Source organism: Lissotriton helveticus, chromosome 7, assembly GCF_964261635.1.
Source record: "Lissotriton helveticus chromosome 7, aLisHel1.1, whole genome shotgun sequence".
Classification (NCBI taxonomy): Eukaryota; Metazoa; Chordata; class Amphibia; order Caudata; family Salamandridae; genus Lissotriton; species Lissotriton helveticus.
This window is the reverse complement of record NC_136068.1, coordinates 17003433-17027565: the sequence shown is the minus strand read 5'-3', so window position 1 is coordinate 17027565 and position 24133 is coordinate 17003433. Positions and strand designations below refer to the sequence as shown.

The window sequence follows — 24133 nt, the reverse complement described above, 5'->3', positions numbered from 1 at the left end:
TTTTGTAAGTTTTGCAGAGAAACCCTCTGCCGCTGGTTCTTCGGTCCGCCGGTCCTTGATAGCCTCCCTTATTCCTCTTCGGTGATCAGTACCTGGGTACCCTCATGGGTGACAAGTAGCGCGCTAGAAATCTACTGATTGATTAATTGATGGATCTCCCAAACGCCACCTATCTCTTGCCCAACCTTCATGTGAGTCGAGCCTTGCTATGATCTCTCTGAAGTGCAGAGGGCCTGGTGGGAGTGGAGAACCCCCTTGTTCTCTTGTGTGGGTTGAACTCCTCACCTTTGTGTCTTGAAAGTGTGTTTTGCCATCTCCCTCATCTTCAGCTGTGCTGCCGTTGACCCATCCATCCTTCCTTCTCCTCCTCTTGTGTGATGCTCTTTTCATTGCAAGGTCCTAAATTTCAGAATTCACTTCCTTTTCACATACAAAGCTCCATCGAGCAGTGGGTGTAATTCTTTCGCATGTTTCTGCTGCGATTCTCATAGGAAGGAATTGAAAGTATTTGGACTGAACTCTACAAGATATGAGAATTCATGGATCAATAACATTTATTGATAAATAACTCTCTGCTGAAGACAGGCTAATGTCAGGCTTACTCAAGCTAGCCTCAGAACCACGTTCATCAAAAGGGGTTGGCCACACTGTGATAGGCCTCGTTCCCGTCCAATGGGTAACCAGCCTGCGTAACAGGCATGTCCCTCCTCCAATGGGAAGTACAAGCTGTGGGTGGGCCGAGAGATGAGTGGCTGTTCTATGCTCTTCACTTCTCCTTAAGTAACTAAGCTTTGATGGTCGTGAAAGGTGACACAAGGACAACGCAAAGTCAACAGTAAGATTTGCAAAGCCACGCAAGGGAGATTTGTGCCACGTCACACGGCTTTGTAAAGAAATGCAACACAATAAAGTTACACATGCTGCGTTTCACTGCATTTCTACTTGGGGGGCATTATATGGGTGGAGTGTTGCCATGCGTCCACCCATGGATGACGGCACATTCCCAAATTTACAACGACGAGTAAACCAGGGAATGTGTGAACACTGGAGTGCATCGAGGAGAAGCATCTTTATTTCTCCTCATTATTTTATTCTTCCACAGAAGCTGCATTCTGCAGCGCACATAGAAAGAGAACATGTCTTGATGCCTTAATTTTGTGCAGGAAATTATCATTTCCTGCACAAAAACAATCATGTCTGTGCTGCAGGCGCTATTGTGTACCATGGGTCCTGTGTTGGCGCTAGCTGCACACCGTGCACCAGTGCAAGGGGGGAGCAGGAATGATCCATATCTTTGTAAATAGTGTGTATTTCTGCTCCCTCCCTTTCCCGCAGCGCAGAAGCGTTGCTTGATGCGCTGCAGTGTGTGAAAGGTTAGTAAATGTGCCCTACATGTAGAGAACCTGCAGGCAGGTCACTCTGTTCCAGAGACCCTCAGATCTCCAAACCCACAGATTTATTGATCCAGTCCAGTGAGCCGGCTTCGAGGAGGGAATTGATGATAGACCCCTGTTATTGACAATATCTGCCATCAGGGCTGGTGGCGGAAGTGACGCGTCTTTCATAGTAGGTGTGACCACCTCTGTGACCCTACAGCTGACTCCATGGCCCCCCTTGTGTCTGTTCAGAAGTAAAGGTTGATGGGTTAAACTGCTGAAGCCTTTGTAATGGACATTAGGGGTCTCGGGTCAGTGATGCTGCCAAGGTTTGGGGAGACTGGTCAAGGTTACTGAGTTAACAAGGAGTAGGGTAGAGACAAGACCCTTGTTTACATCACACTCTGGAGACTGGTCAAGGTTACTGAGTTAACATGGAGTAGGGTGAAGAGACAAGACCCTTGTTTACATCACACTCTTGTGACTGGTTCAGGTTACTGAGTTAACAGCGAGTAGGGTGAAGAGATAAGAGCCTTGCTAACACCACACTCTCTGTGAGAGCAGGACAGAGGCTGAGTTTATGGGAGCTTGGGTAAACTGTTGTTTAGATTTTGTATTATACGGTAACCCTGGCATAGGATAATTGTATTAACTGGGGGAATAACTATGTATATTTTATCAGGTCGTTTTTCTCGAATGAGTTGTGATAATTGTGTATTTATTTTGGATACGTTGTCTAGGACTTCGAGTGTAGAAGTTGCAGCTCTGCGCTGATATTGTGATGCTTTTGTGTAATCCATTCATATAGTTACAGTTGACTTTGTCTCTCCGCACCCACTGGCGTCTGTTGTTTTTGGGGTTCAGCCGCAGCGCCTCTAATGTTGTTTATCTTCTGTGTTTTCTTTCAGCCTGGGTGACGTCAGTGTTGGTGACGTCATTGTTCCAGTGCACAGCGGCGCGGCTGTCAATCACTCCAGATGTGGTGACGGCGGCGGTGGGAGACAACGTCACCCTGTCTGTGCGGTACAAGGGGCGTTTCGAAGATGTCGTCTGGTTCAGGAGCGGAGATGACGTCATCCTCGGTCTCCGTCACAGCCGTCCTCCTGACTATGGTCCTGGATCCACCGGCCGAGAGTCTGTGCTCCCGGACGGGTCTCTGCGGATCACAGATGTGCAGACGGATCACAGCGGAAACTACACCGTGCTAATGTACATGGACCCGGGGGGGGCACATCAGGCCACAGGACAGCTCAGAGTGCACGGTAAGGTCGCCACACCTGTCCTGGCACTGACACCACAGGCCTGGTTCTAGGGCGGTGCGATGGGTGCCACCGCACCGGGCGCTGACTTGGGGTCGGGGCATCATTTTTCCAAGTATATTATCATTTTAAAAGCACCTCCTGCTGCGGCGTTTCTGGCCTCAGCAATTCTAAGGCGTCAATTAAAATGTCAAGGAAACTCCGGTGAAGTGTTGTCTCATCCTAAGGTAGTTCAGAGGGTTAAAATGCCTGCTGCTAAGAACATGTACGATGCAAATAAAAGTGCATATAATGTAAATAGGTCAGTGGGTTCCTGCTTTTTCAATAGAGATCCTTTTGTTACTTGTCATTTATAAGTTAAAATTCTAATATTGAACATTGAGCTATTAACTGTCATCAAAGAGCTGCAAACTGCGAGGTATATGTTAGAGCCATATGCTTTTTTGCCCAGTCTTTCATCATCCTAATCTTGCCCAAAGGGTTCATTTGATTAGAAAACAATTCTTATTATTAAAGAGAACCCCTAACCATGATGTTATGTTTTACATTCTGAATTAGCGCCTTACCAGAATAAGGACTCTTAAACTATATTGCCTACCAGCATCGATGGCATGCCACTCCTACACTACTCCTTGGGGTCCTGTCTGTTGTAACATTTCCTATACACTGATTTACACACATATCATTGTCTCTGTGCAATGTGTGTGTGATGTAAAGTGCTCTGACACCATACGCTGGTATGAGAGGTGCTATAAATCGAAATGAATCTGAGAGTCAGTGGTTACGGAGACTTGAGGGGGCACCGTTGAAGGGTGCTAGTGAAGGAATCCATGGCAGAGGTGCTCATTGGGGGGCACCAAAAGACATTAACGCACCGTGCGCCACCAGTGTTAAGGCCGGCCCTGCTGCCACCTGTACACACTTGTCTTACTCCGAGAGCTCGGGGTCTTGTGTGTGACCCTCGGACACTTGTCTTACTCCAGGAGCTCAGGGTCTTGTGCGTGACCCTCGGACACTTGTGTTACTCCAGGAGCTTGGGGTCTTGTGTGACCCTCGACACTTGTCTTACTCCAGGAGCTTGGGGTCTTGTGTGTGACCCTCGACACTTGTCTTACTCCAGGAGCTCGGGGTACTGTGTGACCCTCGGACACTTGTCTTACTCCAGGAGCTCGAGGTCTTGTGTGACCCTCGGACACTTGTCTTACTCCAGGAGCTCAGGGTCTTGTGTGACCCTTGGACACTTGTCTTACTCCAGGAGCTCGGGGTCTTGTGTGTGACCCCGGACACTTGTCTTACTCCAGGAGCTCGGGGTCTTGAGTGTGAACCTCGGACACTTGTCTTACTCCAGGAGCTCGGGGTCTTGTGTGATCCTCGGACACTTGTCTTACTCCAGGAGCTCGGGGTCTTGTGTGACCCTCGGACACTTGTCTCACTCCAGGAGCTCAGGGTCTTGTGTGACCCTCGGACCCTTGTCTCACTCCAGGAGTGTCACAATGGATCCATACACCTTGACAAATCTTCTATAGTACCCAGTCAGGCCCAAGAAAGCTCTGACCTGAGTCTGGGTAGTGGGAGCAACCCCGTCTTTGATGGTCTGGATTTTGCTCTGCAATGGTTGAACTTGGCCTCCACTTACAAGGGGGTCCAAGTACACAACCTGACTCTGTCCGATCTGACACTTAGTGGCCTTGATAGTTAGGTCTGCCTTTTGCAGGGCCTCTAAAACATTTCTCAGGTGGACCAAGTGATCCTCCCAGGTGGAGCTAAAGACAGCAATATCATCTAGATGTGCTGCACTATATTCTTCCTGGCCTGTTTAAGACTTTGTTCACCAATCTTTGAAATGTGGCAGGTGCATTCTTCAGACCAAAGGGCATTACCACAAATTGATAATGTCCACAAGGGGTTGGGGGCGTGGCCAAGATGGCGGTGTGAACGGACGTGTTCCACTGTGCTCCTGCCGCCGAACGCCGCTAAATAGCATCTACAGCGTTCTCCTGGGCCCTGGGGGACCTAGCTGGGTTCTCAGAACAGGTCTCGGCTTGGAGCGGGCTTCGGTGAGGCGAGTTGCGATCCAGGTGTGAGAGGTCTGGGCCGTTGCGAGCACAGGACGTCGCGGCCTGCGGGGCCCTGAGGCGGACGGAGAGGCGAGAGCGAGGCCGAGAGGGGCGGAGCCATCAAGCCGCTGTTGCGGCTTCCTTGACGGGGGGCGGCGGGTCTGACCCGCGCGGCTGAGAGCGGGGCTTCCCGCGGCTTTCCCGAGGAGGCTCCTGCGGACCTGCCGGGTCACTCGACAGCACACCGGAAGCCTCCGAGCTGCACGGGGGACTGCAGGAGGGCGGCAGCGACGATTAAGGCTGTGACGGCTGGGCCTGGGACGTGGCCTGAGGTGAGGAGAGGGGGGAAGACGGAGACGAGCCCACGCCGCTCCGGACTGTGCCTCTGGTCGGCGGTGAGTGGCTGACTGCAGCGCTGAGCCCCCCCAGCAGCGGACTGCCGCCCTTGAGGTCTCCCCTGGCACTGGAGGTGCCACATATGCAGAGCGCCGCCATCTTGGGACAGGGTGGTCAGCACCGGGGCTCTGCTTCAGCGGAGAGCGCCCTTGGCTGCGCCTGGCCGGCACTCGCTTGTTTACACCAAAGACACACGTCTGCCCCCCCCCCCCACACACCAGAGGGTCAGGGTGGGAATCTACAAATACAGCTGCCCTAGGAATAGAGGTCCCACCCCACGCCGCGCAGCAGGGACGGAACAGCGGCGGGGTGCGGAGACCTCGGTGTGAGACTGCTGCTGAGGTGGCCCCCGGTGTGAGTTACCACGATCGTGCCCGGGAGCGGCGGCTGCGGTGTGGTGCCCTGGGGTCTGCCATATTGAGTCCCCGCACAGCCTAGTGACAGCTTCACCACGCGGACTGCGTCTGCTGGGGTGGCGCCCCACGCACTGTCTGGGGGGGACACGCAGACAATCAGATCCTGCCAGCGGGAGCACTTGGCGCAGCGGAGACCGGCGGCGGAACGAGGGAGGTGGCCATTTAGCACCGGACAGTCTGGTCCACAACCACAGGTGCTGGGACGAGCTGCTGGACTGGTCTACGCCGGGCAGTACTGCGGACTGACCGGGGAAGTATGGCGAATGGTAGGGTGCGGAAAGACAGGACCATAAAAGACTTACTCACGCCTATCTCTGCGGGGGGGGGGGGGAAAAACGGACCCTCGCGGCACTGAAAACAATGCGGCGTCTACTAAGTCAACGACCGGCGCACCAGGCCCCAGCCCCCGAAGCACTGACGAGCCGGTCACGAGATCTTTCTTGGAATCGCTCTTTGGGGGCCTACGGGAAGATCTCCAGCTTCTTAAGACTGAGTTGAAGGGAGAGATTCGTGAGCTGAGGCGAGACACGGACGCCATCGGGGAGCGAGTAGCGGATCTGGAGTCGAAGAATGACGCCCGGGACGTCGAGATGGAAGCGCTCCAGCAAGAGATCATCCGCATTCATGACCAGCAAGTCGATTTACAATCCCATGTGGAAGACTTGGAAAACAGGTCCCGGAGGCATAACATTCGAATTAGAGGAGTAAAACCCACCCCGGACACAGCGGACCTCTTCAAGTTCACGCAAGGCCTCTTCAATCACATTTTGGGCCGGTCTGCGGACTCCGTTCTTGCACTAGATAGAGCACATCGTTCTGGACCGTCTAGAGCCTCGGGCGCCTTGCCGGCAGATATTCTGGTCTGCGTCCAGGACTATCGCACCAAAGAGGAGATTCTCACCAAAGCACGACAGCTGGGCTCTGTCACCTATGGCGAACATTCGCCGACACTCTATCAAGACCTGGCGGTCATCACCCTGGAAAAGCGCAGAACATTCAGGCCGGTTACTGCTGAACTGCGACGCCTCGGAGTCACGTACAGCTGGGGACACCCTTTCCGGATTGTCTTTAAATTGAACAATAAAGTGCACCAGATTCGGTCTCTTGCAGAAGCCTGCCGGCTGTTGGGCATTGAGGAACCCGAACCAGTGGGGGACTTGCAACCGGGGAACGCTTCGGAGAACAGCACTGCGGGGCAATGGCGTCAGCAGAGACGACGGCGCAGACAGCGTCGCCCTCCCCAGGAAGAGATACAGGAAGGACAGCGGGCGGCAGTCGAGACAGCGGCAAAGGAACTTGCGGACACGGCTGATGAGTAACTGTTGAGCTGCCCCTTAATTGGCTTTGGCGGTCGGCGGCAGGAGTCGACTTGAAAGGACTGGACATGTACCCCTTTCTTCTCCAAGACCCTAAACCTTCTGAGCGTTGTGCAAATGGGAAAATTCTACTTGTTGCTGGGGGGGGATGGGCGGGATGGGATTCTGCAAGGCCAAATTGGGGTGGGTCTGCTGTGGGAGGTGGGGGGACTGTTGGGGTTTGTTTTTAAATGCCAGTTGATTTTGGGTTTGACTACCGAGTTGCTGCTCTCTGAAAATTGGGGGAGGGCCATCAGGTCTGGAATAGGCAAATGTTTGTTGTGTCACCTGCCAGCTTTTGCTCCTGGGACCCGAAGGTCACCGCTACAGGGCAGCCTTATCACACACCTTAAATGTTATGGCAGGGGTTGAGGAGCACACGCCACGATCAGGAGCGGGGAGGGCCCCACTGAGAGCGCTGACATGGAACGTCAGGGGCCTCAATGACTATAGGAAGCTGAGAAAGGTCCTTAGTTACCTGCGCAGGCATAATATAGACCTCGCTCTCCTCCAGGAGACTCACTTGCCTCTTGCTAGCAGGATGTTCCAACATAAGGGGTTGGCGGGCAATAGTATTGCAGCGGGCTTCACCACACATTCGAGAGGGACACTGATATGGGTGAACCCACGTTCCAAACTCACGTTACAAGCTCTGGAGTCGGACCCGGAGGGGAGATATGTCATTTGCAGGTGCAGGGGGCGGGGACACGATATGCTGCTTGTGAATCTCTACGGGCCGAACTACGATTCACCTGAGTTCTACACTGAATTGGCCAGGAGATGCAAAAGGTATGACTGTGCAACTGTGCTCTGGGGCGGGGACTTTAACCTGGTTCTAAACCCGGACCTAGACAGGTCCGCTGGTCCGAGCAGGAGCCCGTCGGCGGCTGCCACGGAGCTCCGCGCTGAGATGGTGCACCTAGATCTCTTGGATGTGTGGCGTAGTAGACATCACTCCAGAGGGGGGTACACACACTATTCAGCATATCATGCACTGCACACTAGAATAGATTACTGGCTTGTCTCACAGCGGCTATCCAACAACATTAGGGACTGTCTCATACTGCCACGCACACTGTCTGATCACTCTCCCCTCCTCCTGCTCCTGGAATCGCCGGTGCGCGGAATCCCCCCCTTTACGTGGCGCTTACCCCCGTACTCTTTACTGGACGAGGTGTTCCGAGGGGAGCTTGCGGAGGAAATTGAAAACTTTTTTGTTACGAATACGGGCTCTGTGGAAAGTTTTCAGACGCTGTGGGAAACCTTTAAGGTCTACATCCGCGGGGTCGCCATGGCCAAACACTCCGGTGTACTGAAATCCATTAGGCAGCGGCTAACCTATTTGGAGGGCGAGCTGAAGGACCTTGAAGGGAGGCACCAGGCGGAGCCAGAGGGAGACGCACTGGAACAGATTAAACAGCTATTGAAGGAATATCACACGGAGGCAGATAGAGAGGTACAACATATGGGCAAGTATGCCACAGCCCGTGTATATGGCGAGGGTGAACGGCCTGGTTCACTCCTGGCAAAGATGATCAAACATGAGCGGCGACCGCTGCTGATAGGTGAGTTGGTATCGAGCACGGGAGAGACCCTCACAGATGAGGAGCAGATTGTGGGGGAATTCAGGCGGTACTACTCCGCTTTATATGAATCGAAATCAACGGGGATGGACGGGGCGATAGATGACTACTTGAGTTATGTCCAGATGCCACAACTGTCTGACGCGCAGAGAGAATTCCTGATGATGCCCATTCAGAGGGAGGAAATAGTGGAGGCATTAGATAGTATGAGGGCGGGCAGTGCACCGGGCGCTGACGGACTTACTGTTGGCTTTTACAAAGCGTTTAAAGACCTTTTGGTCCCCTACCTCTCAGCATTATTCGATGACATATGTGTAGAAGGATCCATGCCCCCGACGATGCGAGAGGCACTCATCGTGACGGTACTCAAACCGGGGAAACCTACCACGGACTGCGGATCGTACAGGCCCCTCTCTTTGATTAACGTGGACGCTAAGCTATATGCGAAGGTGCTGGCTACGCGTCTCGCTCTTCTCGCCCCTACACTGGTGGCTCCGGAACAGGCAGGTTTTATCCCATCTAGGAACCTCACATACAACATACGTACAGTCCTGGGAACGATGCAGCACGTGAAACCGGAGAACAAGGCATTAGCAATATTCCTGGATATGGAGAAAGCCTTCGATTCAGTAGAGTGGCCTTTCATGTCCAGGGTACTCAGGAAACTGGGTCTCGGTGAGCCTTTTTTGCAAATGATAGGCGCCTTGTACTACAAGCCGAGGGCCAGACTACGCATTGGTGACATCGTCACAGAGGCGTTTGGGATTGGCAGGGGCACGCGACAGGGCTGCCCGCTCTCCCCATTGTTATACGCTCTAGTGGCGGAACCCCTAGCGTGTGCGCTCCGGGAGTACCACAGTCATGAAGGTATTAATTTCCCCACATACAGGATATGCATCTCCACGTACGCCGATGACACGCTTTTATATGTCCGAGACCCGGAGCTTAACCTCGCGTCGGTACTAAGGGAGGTAGTGCAATTTGGAGCCCTATCTGGACTTAGGGTAAACTGGTCGAAATCGGTGGCGTTCCCGCTGACACCGGTGACAAAGGAATTTGTCATGGATTACCCACTGCAGTGGTCAGAGGATCCGGTCAGGTATTTAGGCATAAAATTACACCCGGACCCGGAGGTTTTGATCAGGGAAAATTACGGAGTGGCTTACATGAAACTTGTGGACGATGTGGACAGATGGTGTAGGCTACCGCTGTCCCTGGCGGGTCGTATTGCGCTAATGAAAATGCTGGTGCTTCCGAGATTCCTGTTTCTTTTTTGCAACCTCCCGGTGGTGCTCTCAAAGGCGTTCTTTACAACGCTGATTCAGACCCTCACGAGGCTGGCATGGGGTGGTAAGCAGCCGAGGGTGAAGTGGCAAACCCTGACCCTCCCATATGACCAAGGCGGCCTAGGGGCCCCAGACGTGGAACATTACTACAGGGTTGCGCAAGCAATGCACCTGCACACTTGGATACATGGCGATGGTGATGTTCCACATGTGAAGCTAGAGACGCTCTTCACAAAACCCCTTCATCCAGCGTCTACGGTGTTCGAACCGGCTGCGCGACGGGTTGGCACCCTGGACTCTATTGCGAGTACGAATCACGCATGGCACTCTTTGGTGAGAAGCCGTGACTGTAAGCTACTGTATTCTCCCCTGGTCCCGATTGAGTGGGCCTTATGGCTTCCCCCCCTGAGAGAAAAGGGAGTCGCGTGCGCCCTCAAACAGCTGGGCATATTCAAGCTGGGGGACATGTTCAGGGACGGGAAGGTGGTCACCTGGGAACAGGTGGATTTACCCCAGACCGCTACGACGCTGCTGCATCGTTTCAGTCTGCATAGAGTCCGGGCAGCACTACAGGCGCAGCTGGGGCCAGCTATGGAGGAACCTGCAGAATTGCCAGAACTGACTTACGTTATAAAAACACAGTCGAGTGGCAAGTTGATAACGCGTCTATACAGAATTGGGCAGTGTCACCGAAAGCAGGAGCCTTCGAAGGCCCGCCAGGCGTGGCAGCGAGACTTACAGGTAGAGATCAGCGACGAAATGTGGCAATACTGCTGTCAGAATACGAAAAGGGTGTCGCTGAACGCCCGGCATAGGCTTGTTCAGTTTAAATTTTTACAGAGAGTGTATTACACCCCAGAACGCTTACACAGGTATGGGCTACGGCAGACACCGGAATGTGAGCGTTGCAGGGCGTCAGTGGCTGACTTCGTGCACTTGGCCTGGAATTGCCCCGGGATTAACGCCTTCTGGGAGGACGTCTTCCTTGAGTTGGGGCGGATTCTAGAGATGGAGCTCCCGGTTGATCCGGCACTAGCTCTGCTGGGGCATACCAGACCCTTGCCCCCGGCTATGCGTCGTCTAGCTGGCATAGGGTTGCTTCTGGCACGAAGAACGATAGCAATGCATTGGATGCGCGGCCCACTTCCAACTAAAAAAGAATGGGAAAGAGCTCTGCTGTATAGTTGTACCCAATCCCAATTGTATTGCGAATTACTGCCGCCGATGAGCAGACCACGGAACTTCTGGGACCAGTACCTGACGTATGTCTCAATTAGGAACGCCACGGAGGAGGATCTGGAGGAGGCGGAGGAGCAGCAGGATCGGGGGGGAGACACCGGGGACTAGATTATCTCGGGTCTGATGGTCACACAGTGAGGGTGGGACACCAGGGGACTACAGACATCGGAGATCTAGGACGCATAGGAACATGCATGTGGGATCCTTCAGGTCGAGAGCATCGAGTGAATGATTGAATGGTGGGGTGCATCGAGTGGATGATTGAATGGTGGGGTGAGGCGGGGGCGAGAGGACTAGGCTGAGGCGAGTGACATGTAAACTTGTGAAGGCAGTAGCACACGGGAAGAGGCACACCGGTAGTTGGGGGGGGGGGGTTGGGACGTTGTGGGCAAGTTGGGTTAGGGATGTTTGACATCGACCACGTAGCTGAAAGCGTGCACTGAAAGAGTCTGCCAATGCAGCGTTAGAGAAAACGAAAGCTGGCCCCCTGCAGTGCTGGAGGGTATTGATGTGGGACACTAGCACCAATGCATTAAACTGTTGACCCGGATCTGAACCCCAGGTGCCTGGAATGGGCGACGCCGATACCACTATTAGCGTAAATTCTGGAACATTGGTACAGAAATTGGTGTTGACGTGATACTAGATTGCTGCCGGCCCCAGGGTTGTAGGCGAAAGCTGTGTGCATGTATGGAAAGTGAATAAAGTTTAAAAAAATAAATAAATAAAAAAAAATGTCCACAAGGGGTTGAGAATGCTATTTTTGGCTTTGCATCATCAGCTAGTCTGATCTGCCAGTAGCCAGCTGTTAGATCAAATGTGCTCAGAAAGTTGGCTGAGGCCAACATATCTATGAGTTTATCTACTCTGGGAATTGGATGGGCATCAGTCCTAGTGACTGCATAGAGCCTCCTGTAGTCTACACATAATCTCATCTCTCGCTTACCACCCTGGGTGTGAGGTTTTGATACCAAGACTACTGGACTAGACCGAGAGCTTCAGTCCTGATACAGTCCCTTACATGATCAGGTTGCCTGTAAATCTTATTTTTAACAGGCAGACTGTCCCCAGTGTCCACTTCATGAGTGCCCTAGGTAGTCTGACTTGGAGTCAGAGAAAACATATTCCTAAACTGATTTAGAACATGTCTGCAATTAGTTTGCTGCTGGTCAGTGAGGCTGCCTGCCAAGGCTACTCCATCTACTGATCCATCTTAATGGTTCTGAGAGAGCAGGTCTGGGAGAGGGTCACTCTCTTTCTCCTGTCTTTCATCAGTAGCCATGAGCAAGCCCATGTCTGCTCTGTCAACAAATGGTTTCAATCTGTTGACATGAAGCACCCTACGGGGGCTCCTGGGACTTCCAAGATCTACCAAATGGGTAACCTCTCCGTTCTGTTCAACAATAGTGTGGGGTCCACTCCACTTGTCTTAGAGAGCTGCTGGGGCCACAGGCTCCAACACCCACACTTTCTGTCCTGCCTGGTAAACAGTCAGTACAGCCTTTTGGTCATGCCAGGCTTTCTGTAATTCCTGGCTAGCCTCAAGGTTTTTAGTTACCTTTTTTCATGTACTCAGCCATCCTGGAGCGGAGACCTAGTACATAGTCCACAATATCCTGTTTAGGGGGTTGGAGCGGTAACTCCCATCCATCCTTCACAGACATAATGGTCCTCTGACAGGGTGTCCAAACAGAAGTTCAAATGGGCTGTAGTCAACCCCCTTCTGAGGAACCTCCCTGGTTGCAGACACAAGGCAGGGTAGCAGGATGTCCCATCTCCACCAGAGATTTTCTGGGAGACCCTTAATCATAACCTTTAAGGTGTTGTTGAATCTTTCAACTAAACCATTGCACTGTGGGTGATAAGGTGTGGTGAATTCTTAGTTCACTCCACACTCCTTCCACATTGCAATCAAGTAGCTGGACATAAAGTTTGCATCTCTGTCAAATACTACTTCCTTAGGGAACCCTGATCTCGAGAACCCTCCCAAGAGGGCTCTTGCCACAACAGGTGCTGTAGTGGTCCTAAGGGGAATAGCTTCTGGGTACCTAGTGGCATGGTCCACCACCACTAGGATAAAAATATGCCCAGATGCTGTCTGACGATCCATTGGTCCAACAATGTCAATCCCCACTCTTTCAAAGGGAACCCCCACCACAGGTAGTGGTATCAGGGGGGCCTTTATAGTGCCACCTGCCTTACCACTGACTTGACAGGTTATACAAGAGCAACAAAACTCCTTTGTGTCTTCAGACGTGAGGGACCAGTGAAAGTGAGGGACAATTCTGTCCCAAGTCTTGTTCTGGCCCAGGGGTCCTGCTAAAGGAATATCATGGGCTTGACCCTTCCAGGTAGGTCACCCCCCCTCCGCACAGCACCGCCTGTGCCTCCCTGCCCAGCTGCAGCTGCTGAGGAAGTTCGAGGCCCTCCTCCACCCGAAGGCTACCACCTGCGCCTCATCCCTGGTGGCCAATGGTAGGCCGTAGGTTTGCTCATCCTCCATTGTATTGCCTGTCTTTTCTTTCATTGCTCCTGTTGTAGTGACTGCATTTTCATTGTTGTGTCTGTGACTGCTGTTGTCTGTCTCCCTCGCTGCCTGTACATGGTCTGTGCCCGTTCTCTCCCTCTGTTCCCCTCGCTGCCCCTGTGTCTCTCTGCACGGTTTCCCTTCTTCTCCCCTCGCTGCCCGGTTTTTCCTGCTGCTCCTCTCGCGGCCCCCGTGTCTCTCTACCCGTTTTTGCCTTCTGTTGCTTAGCTGCCCCTGCATTTCTGTGACCTTTCTGTTTTCTATGCCACTCATTTCCCCCAGTTTTTTGTGACCTTTCTGCCCTTTCTTGTGACCTTTTACCTTCTGTTTCACTCATTTCCCCCGTTTTCTGTGACCTTTTTGCCCTTCTTGTGAGCTTTTTGCTTTCTGTGCCACTCGTTTCCCCCTATATTCTAGTGACCTTTTTGCCCTTTTTGTAACCTTTCTGCCCTCTGTGCCACTCGTTTCCCCCTCAATGGTTGTGCCCTTTTGCCTTCTATTTCCTTCTTCACCCCTCAATGCCCCCGCCTCTGTGTCCCCTGTGGCTCCGCCCCCCTGACTGCTCATTCGCTGCCCTCGCCTTCCGCCTCCAAGCTGCTCCTCACTCCCACCTCCCCATACATGGCGGCTGCAGCGCGGTCATGCCTCTGGTGCGCGGCAAGCCCGTCTGCATCCGTCCGCACCTGTACCGCACCCAGCTCCAGAACCCCTGGCCCCTGCACCCGCCACGACGACCGCAGTCACTACAACGCCAGCACTCTGCATGCTCTCAACCCCGGACGGACCCACAATTGCTTCAAGGCCGCCCCGAAATGCACACACGGTCCCTTCACCTGCCTGAACTGCAGCTACAAAAGCCACAGAGCCCACGAACCACCCACCAAGAAAGACCTCAACCACCTCCGATGCATACTACTGAACACCCGCTCCGCATGCAAACATGCCGTCGAGCTCTGGGACCTGCCCAACACAACCTCCCCGGACGTCGCCTTCCTGACAGAGACCTGGTTGAACAACTCCTCCGCCCCCGACATCGCCATAGCCATTCCAGATGGCTACAAGATCACCTGCAGAGACCACACCAACGGAATCGGAGGAGGAATTGTCATGGTTCACAAGAACAGCATCAGGGTCTCGACTAGCACCGATGACACGCTCAGCACCGCCGAACATATGCATTTCCAGATCCACACAGACCCCAGCTCCACCCTCAGAGGCACCCTCGTCTACCGCCCCCCCGGACCCCTCCCCCAGTTCAGCGACTCCATTGCCGACTTCATCAGCACGCATGGCCTGACCTCCACCGATTACATCCTCCTCGGAGACCTGAACTTTCACCTTGAGAACAACAATGACAACAACTCACAACCCTGATGGATAACCTCGGACTGAAACAACTCATCACAACGCCCACCCAATCTGCCGGCCACACGCTCGACCCCGTCTTCTCCTCAAGCCCGCACGTCTCTGTCAGCCACACCACCGAACTCCTCTGGACGGACCACCGCTGCATCCACTTCACCTTCCAGAAACCCACCACCGCACCCAACAGATCCCCCGCTGCCACTGGAGCAAAATCACCGAAGACCAACTACTTGCAAACCTCACTCTCAGTCCACCCACTGAACCCTCTAACACTGACGTCGCTGCCCACAACCTCAGATGTTGGATCGAGGACTGCGCCAACACACTCGCCACGCTGAAGAACCACCCCCCCCACAGAGCCACCAGTAAGAGGGCCAGCTGGTTTACCTCAGAACTTCTAGATTCCAAGCAAGCCAGCCGTAAACTAGAGAAGAAATGGCACAGTGAACAAACTCTGGACAGCCACGCAGCACACAAGGACGCCGTCTGCAACCACCACCACCTCATCAGGGCTGCCAAGAAGACCTCCTTCAAAGACCACCTCGACAACAACGCAGATGACAGCAAGGAGCTCTTCAACATCGTGAAGGAACTCTCCAACCTCAGGTCCAACACCAACGACATCCCGCAGCCGCAATCCCTGTGCGGCTCCCTCGCCACCTTCTTCCACCGCAAGATAGCAGACATCCACGACAGCTTCAACACCCAGACAGCCCCAACAGACAGCAACACAACAGACCCTCTGCACACCATCGACCACGTGCCCTTGCTAGCCTGGACCAGCATGAGCGTCGATGACACTATCAAGACCATGAGCACAATCCACTCCAGCTCTCCGTCAGACCCATTCCCGCACCACGTCTTCAACAAAGCAAGCAGCTCCATCGCACCCCACCTACGCAATGTCATCAATCTCTCCCTTGAGACCGCGATCTTCCCAGAGAGCTGGAAACATGCTGAGATCAACACCCTACTCAAAAAACCCAAGGCAGACCCAAGAGACCTCAAGTTCTTCCAACCAATCTCTCTGCTCCCCTTCGCGGCCAAGGTCATCATGAAAATCGTTAACAGACAGCTAACCTGATACCTCGAAGAGAACAGAATCCTGGACCCTTCCCAGTCAGAGTTCCGTAGCAACCACAGCACCGAGACCGCCCTCATTGCCGCCACCGACGACATCACAACGGGGAGACTGCAGCACTCATCCTCCTAGACCTCTCTGCCGCCTTCGACACTGTCTGACACCGCACTCTACGTGCACGCCTCCACGCCACTGGGATCCAAGTCAAGGCTCTGGATTGGACCACCTCCTTCCGCTCCGGAAGAACCTAGAGCTTCCGCCTTCCCCCGTCCGTTGCCTCCGAGATCATCTGCGGCGTACCCAAGGATCCTCCCTCAGCCCGACACTGTTCAATATTTACATGGCCCCGCTCGCACACGTCGCCCGACAGCACAACCTCAACATTATCTCCTATGCCGACAACACTCAACTGATCTTCTCCCTCACCAAGGACCCCATTACCGCCAAAGCCAAACTCCATAAAGAAATGAAGGCCATCGCCGACTGGATGAAGATCAGCCGTCTGAAGCTGAACTCGGTCAAGACGTGGTCCTCATCCTCGGCTCCAACCCGTCAGCCTAGGACGACTCCTGGTGGCCAACGGCACTGGGGGCAGCCCCGGCCCTCACCGACCACGCACGCAACCTGGGAATCATCCTCGACTCAACGCTCTCAATGATCAAGCAAGTCAACGCTGTCTTCTCCTTCTGCTTCAACACCCTCAGTATGCTCCGCAAGATCTACAGATGGATCCCAACAGATACAAGAAAGACAGTCACCCAGGCCCTCGTCAGCAGAAGATTCGACTATGGAAATACCCTCTATGTGGGAGCCGCGACCAAGCTAATCAATCGACTACAACGCATCCAAAACGCCTCGGCACGACTGATCCTCGATGTATCACGACATGGCCACATCACCCCCCATCTGAGAAACCGGCACTGGCTCCCCGTCAACAAGAGGATATCCTTCAAGCTCCTCATCCACGAACACAAGGCATTCCTCAAGACTGACCCAGCCTACCTCAACAGACGGCTCTTTTTCTACACCCCCAACCACCAGCTATGCTCCGCCGATCTCTCGCTCACCACCGTCCCGCGCATCCGAAGAACAACCACCGGCGGGAGATCCTTTTCCCACCTCTCCGCCAAGACATGGAACACCCTCCCAATGATCCTACGACAGACCCAAGACCTGCTGACCTTCAGGAGGATACTAAAGACCTAGCTGTTCGATCAGTTGCAGCCCCACCTCCCTCTCCCATTGCCTTGAGACCCTCACGGGTATGTAGTGCGCTTAACAAATGACTGATTGATAGTTTGATTGAGTGTCAATAGGAAGCCCCTGAATTTCAGAGGTATAACCAACCTCCTGGCTGCATCGGGCTTAGAGTCTCTACTCTCTGAGTACAGGAGTCCATCATCTCAATAAATCCTATGGGTGCCACTAGCATTCCCAGCAGCCTCAGCAGCAGCTTGCTGTCTGAGGGGTTCAAGAGAAGGGTAGCTCAGCTGCTCCTGACTCAGATCTGCCCTGGAAGAGCCCCCTGTCCCCAAGAACTCAATCTGATCAGGCTCAAGCTCCTCTGGGACAGTTCCTTCTTCAGGCTCATAATCATCTCCCTCAAGAGACTGATCATCACTCTGAGTCAGGGGAGAAGGCACTGCCTTAACCCTACTGCTCCTTTTTTTAGGAAGGCACCTGGTCCATTATTCCATAATCCAGGGCCTGTCCAGTGGTAGACTTTTTGACCCTTGACCTAGTCACTGCAAGGACATGTGCTGAGATTACTAACATTTCTGCATGTGTCCTAAACTCCACTTCAGACTGGGCTGAACTCTCTAGGTCATTTCCAAGCAAGCATTCAACAGGGAGGTCTGTACTTACCACAACCTTCTTGAGGCCAGTTACCCTTCCCCAGGAGAAATTAACAACTGCCAGGGCATGGGTGGTCCTGACATTGCTAGCACTGATCACTTGGTAAGTCTCACCAAGTATGACTTGTCCAGGGTCCACAAAGTTTGGAGTCACCATGTTGACACTTGCCCCGGTGTCCCTGTAGGCTTCTGCCTCTTTCTCATTTATCAAAGGCCTCCATCACATACTAACACAGCCTGAGTTGAAACTCTGACTAGGCCAGAGCCCATCTCAGATCCCAGGGTCAACCCTACTACACCCTTTTGCTGAGAACGACCATTTGAAGCTGAATTAGGGGGAACAGTTGCCTTAGGCGCACTGGTGGCTGGAGCTGCATCCTTCTTGGTGCAGTCACTTGTCCAATGGCTATACTGCTTACAGATTTTGCACCATGGTTTCTTTTGGCCTTTGTCTTTCTTGGAAGATTGGGAATTCCCACCATTAGAAGCTTTTTGGGGACCTTGTGAAGACTTCTGGTCTTTACCCTTCTCCCAACCTTATTGATCTTGCTTCCTTTAGTCACCACCTTGGTTCTGTACCTTCTACTTCACCCTGGTTCTGACCCATTTGTCTGCCTTCTTTCCCAATTGTTGGGGAGAGGTTAGATCAGAGTCTACCAGGTGCTGATGCGACAGCTGGTTTTGACAGTTATTAAGGATCTGCTCCCTCATGAATCATGATCAGAATATACAATCCTGCATAGTCACACACTTTAATGCCCAATAACCAGCCCTCCAGAGCCTTAGTAGCACAATCAACAAAGTCAACCCAGTCCCGAGTCTGTGTCTTTTGGGTATCTCTGAACTGTATTCTATACTGCTCAGTGGTTAGGCCAGACCCATCTATTAGAGTACTCTTCAGGACTTTGTAATCATCAGCATCCTCTTCTCTGACAGTGAGGAGCTTGTCTCTACCTTTGTCTGCAAAGGAGAGCCACAAGATTGCTGCCCACTGCTCCAGGCCATCTCCAGTGCAGTTATCCATTTGTGGATGTCATCCCCATTCTGATAGGAAGGGACAATCTTGTTAAGATTTCTATGGTCATAAGACCTTTCCCTACCACTGGGGAAGTTGCTACCACCATGGGACTCTAACCCCATCTTTTTTCTAGCTATTTAAAGCTCTAGGGACTCCCTTTCTAAGGCTACTTTCTGTCTCTGTATTCTCAGTTGAGCTTCTTCAAGCCTCAGCTGTCTCTCTCTCTTCTCTGAGGAGGTGTCCCTCCTGTGAGAAGAGACAGAAGCCCTGATTGATGTACCAGAATGATCAGATTCCACTGAAGGTGATCTGGGTCTTCTAGGCATATCCCCAACTCTTCCTGGTGGGACAAAGAGGGGGCCACCTTGGCCTTCCTCTTCTTCAGTAGGAACTGGATTGTCCAGGTCTAGGTCATTGTCACCTTCCTGGCCAGCCTCAGAGTCAGAGTCCTGGTGGGGTAACTCACTGGGCTCTTCCTCTTCTGTTGTACCCACCCCACTGCCTACCCTTCCAGACTCTGTAGCCTGTCTAAAGTCATCAAGCAGCAATGCCTCTATGAGGCGTTGGGTATTGGGATTCTGTCCTAGCTTCAATTTCCTCATGGGACACAGACCCCTTAACTCTTGGAAAGGGAATGTGTCATATTTAGATGTCTTTACTTGACTGACATCTGGCAGAGATCCACTAGGTCCTGCCTTTGAAATCATGACTAGTGAGGTGTGGTGTATGCACTACCTACACTATTTGTTTACCTACTAAACCTCTTTTGAGCTGTAGAAAGGGTGTGCTTAAGCCCTTGACACACAACTCTAAGTGCAGTAGAACTTACTGTATTTAAGCTTGTATTATATGTACCTCTGGTACCTTTAGTGGTTTTCAAATTATCAAACACTGGAGATTATCTGGTAAAACAATGGCAAACTGGAATTCCACACGCTGCACACCAATGTGAGAAGTTGGCCTGGCATATGCTGTCCACTATTCTAGTGGGCACCTTGCACCAGTCCAAACGACCCTTATTGATGGTAGGTTTAAAGACAACCGATATAGAAAGCTATCCTAGTGGTAGGTGTGGAGAGCAGACTTCAGGGTAAGTCTTGAAGGAATGTAATGTTAAGCTTTAACGGGGTAAAACCCATAAAACTACCCAGCCTGTGTCAATAGTACACCACGGTTAAGAAATGGTTGTGTTAGTTCTTCAAAGTTAAACATATAGAGACAAACGATTCACCACACACGATTCTGAGTATATTCAACTGATAGAAGAGGGATACATTCATTAGATGCAATTATGACTCAAAGCATTAATGGTACCGCATGTATCGGCTCGAGTGTATACATAGTGCATGTAGTATTTACAGTGCTCACAGTGTGATAGAAGAAAGGGGTATTTAGGTAATGGGGGTGGATTGGTGATTGAGGGATAGGGTAAAGGAATGGTGAATTAGGTGCAATCACTGTTATATACAATAAAACCTTTCCAGCCTTATATAGGTCTATCGTTCCCATATATACATAGCTCATAGGTTCATATTTATTGTTTGTTTGGTTTCTATGAGTTTGTAGGTAAACGGTAGCTAAACAGTAGATGGTCTACGTTCGACCCCTGTTGGAAAGAGGGTGGTGTGCTCTTCACTGTGGGGTCTTAATCAGGACAGGGTTGTGTAGAGAGCACTTGAAGGAGGAAAGACAATCAATGACCTCTCTTTACTTAGCACGGACTGTGCTAAGTAAAGAGAGAGACCTGTCCTGTTGACTGATTCCAACCCCGGATGACAGTTTCTCCGCTGAATATTAAGAAGCTATTGAGTGCCCTACCAGGATTAGTCATTGATTGTCTTGCACTATGTATATACTCGTGCGATACATGCGGTAACATTAATGCTTTTAGTCATAATTGCATCTAATGAATGTATCAACCTGGAAATTAAATTTCCTTTTCTATCTGTTGAATATACTCAGAATCGTGTGTGGTGAATCGTTTGTCTCTATATGTTTTACTTTGAAGAACTACCACAACCATTTATTAAAGGAATGTGAAGCAGCTTGTTTTACCAGTCTATAATCTTGTGAATGACCAAATGAAAGGAGAACCACACCAGGTATAAATATATATATATATGACCTACTGGCGGTCTCCAGTAGGTAGTTATAGTTAGGACCTAGTTTCCATAGGAAATCCGCAACATTCTATTGAGAATAACTTTGGCGCCGGTGGACGAATCTTTGCGAATTTCTCAAAGAAGATGGCCTGCTCCGCACTGCTCCTTCCCTGAAAGTATGGGGGGGATTCGTCAAGTGGGGGCTGAGATGAAAGGGGGTTTTCCCCATGTTATTTTCCATAGGACGTTTAGACACGGCTACAGCTCGAACGGCTGAATGGATTTATAAGAAATTTGGTAGAAAGGTAGAGTCCGGCTCGCAGATTACGCTTTTCTTTGAATGGTGTAAATCTGTTCAGTAGTTGCTGAGAAAATTAACTTTGAAAAAATATATATTGGGCTACATTGGGCTATATATATGTTAGAGCCCAAATGTAGCCCAATGTAGCCCAATGTAGCCCAAAGATGGCCACCAGAGACAAAAAAAACCAAATGTAGCCCAAATATCAGCCAGATGTAGCCCAACTATAGCCCAATGACAGAATGTCCCAGAGTGTTCTAAAGAACAACTAGAGCGCTAACAGTCTTACTTATGACAAAAGTATGGCACACCTGAATTCATCTTGATTGGAATAAAGTGTTAACACTTAAAACATTTAATTTGCAAAGGAACAAAATGAGGGGGTTCATTTTGCCATAGAAATTATGATTAGTGCTGAAGAAAGAAAAATTAGGGCACATTTTGAGTGACTTCTCAAATCCTCTTATATTTCATTAAAAAAATTCTGATATGCAGTCTCCCAAGATGGCCACCAGAGACAAAAGAGCCCAAATGTAGCCCAAATATCAGCCAGATGTAGCCCAACTATAGCCCAATGACAGTAGTTAGGACCTAGATTCCATAGGAAATCCGCAACATTCTATTGAGAATAACTTTGGGCCGGTGGACGAATCTTTGCGAATTTCTCAAAGAAGATGGCCTGCTCCGCTCCGCTCCTTCCCTGAAAGTTTGGGGGGGATTCGTCAAGTGGGGGCTGAGATAAATGGGGGTTCACAAAATGTGTTTTCCCCATGTTATTTTCCATAGGATGTTTAGACACGGCTACAGCTCGAACGGCTGAATGGATTTATAAGAAATTTGGTAGAAAGGTAGAGTCCGGCTCGCAGATTACTCTTTTCTTTGAATGGTGTAAATTTGTTCAGTAGTTGCTGAGAAAATTAACTTTGAAAAAATATATATTGGGCTACATTGGGCTATATATATGTTAGAGCCCAAATGTAGCCCAATGTAGCCCAAGGTAGCCCAATGTAGCCCAAAGATGGCCACCAGAGACAAAAAACCAAATGTAGCCCAAATATCAGCCAGATGTAGCCCAACTATAGCCCAATGACAGAATGTCCCAGAGTGTTCTAAAGAACAACTTGAGCGCTAACAGTCTTACTTATGACAAAAGTATGGCACACCTGAAGTCATCTTGATTGGAATAAAGAGTTAACACTTAAAACATTTAATTTGCAAAGGAACAAAATGAGGGGGTTCATTTTGCCATAGAAATTATGATTAGTGCTGAAGAAAGAAAAATTAGGGCACATTTTGAGTGACTTCTCAAATCCTCTTATATTTCATTAAAAAAATTCTGATATGCAGTCTCCCAAGATGGCCACCAGAGACAAAAGAGCCCAAATGTAGCCCAAATGTCAGCCAGATGTAGCCCAACTATAGCCCAATGACAGAATGTCCCAGAGTGTTCTAAAGAACAACTAGAGCGCTAACAGTCTTACTTATGACAAAAGTATGGCACACCTGAAGTCATCTTGATTGGAATAAAGTGGTAACACTTAATACATTTAATTTGAAAAGGAACAAAATGAAGGGTTTCATTTTGCCATAGAAATTTTATATATATATATATATTCACTGAAAAAACCATAGGTTTTAAACACGTTATAGTTAGAAAGTAGCATTTAAAAAACCTATGAAATTCACTGAACAAACCATAGTTTTTACACACGTAATAGATAGGAAAATGCATTTACAAAACCTATGAAATTCACTGAAAAAACCATAGGTTTGACACCAGTTATAGTTAGCTGGAAATTTTACTCGCATAAAACCAATGAAATTCCCACGTTATAGTTAGTTGGACTCACTATAACTTGCGCGTGCAATGCACTGCTGATGACGTCACATATTACATCACTCACGACATGGTCAGTGACATCAGTCATGACATCACTGATGACACCATCCTTGTGACAGAGTGACAGACCTCTTTTCACTGTAATGTAACCATTGAAACACATATTCAAAAATAGAAACTAAAATTTTCAAAAAAATGGAGATACCCATACCAGTTACAACAACCAATTCAATAATTCCACCATCTATATACACATCCACTCATTGATCAACAGTTCTATATAGTCACTCGTACATATACTCACTCATGAAATGTAGTGATACACCTATACATCCTGTTACACACCGACAGTCATCCAAAAGATACTCTCACACATATTCACACATGCAAATAAACTATTGAACATCCATTTATTTGCATATACAGCTATACACACACAACCACCTTACTTCTATGGAAACTTACACATACTTACTCTCTTAAACAATCACTTATAGAAACACATACTTATCTAAACAGGAACTCTTACAATCTCTTTCTCTCACATATACTCACTTATATACATCAATATTCACATATATTAGATTAAAACATATGTAGTTACTGATAAAGACACTAGTGAGACAGTCATTCACTCACTAACACACACATATACACATTCTTCCACCCATACAGTCCTGCACATATGCTGTCTTCAAAACACATACAAAGAGAGAGTCAGTCATTCATGCATCTATGTGTTAAGTAATACCCCCACCAAACCATACAAACACTCATACTGATACTAACAAAAACATCTAATAACCCATATACATACACATGTAGCTACTCACCAACCCATGCAACCACTTATACACAAAGTGAAACACTAATACATATATTTAAATATTTAAACATTACTCTCTAATATATGTATTCACTAAGATACACTTAATAAACCAGTTAACCAATCAATTTTTTTTTAAAACATCCAAGTAATCACTTATTTAAACATTTATTCTTCCATCAACTTTTACATATACATATATAACACATATTTATTTTTTAAAAAGATACACATTCACTGGATAGTGTCA

General features: G+C 50.0%; 1 protein-coding gene across 1 annotated transcript in view; it reads left to right on the top strand.

The window, feature by feature from the left end:
- Positions 1 to 24133, top strand: part of LOC144768889 (uncharacterized) — a 96967-nt gene that overhangs the window by 33881 nt on the left and 38953 nt on the right. Inside the window, exon 2 of the mRNA XM_078652902.1 lies at positions 2285 to 2638. Coding sequence (XP_078509028.1) covers positions 2285 to 2638 — 354 coding nt within the window. The remainder of the gene's footprint in view (positions 1 to 2284; positions 2639 to 24133) is intronic.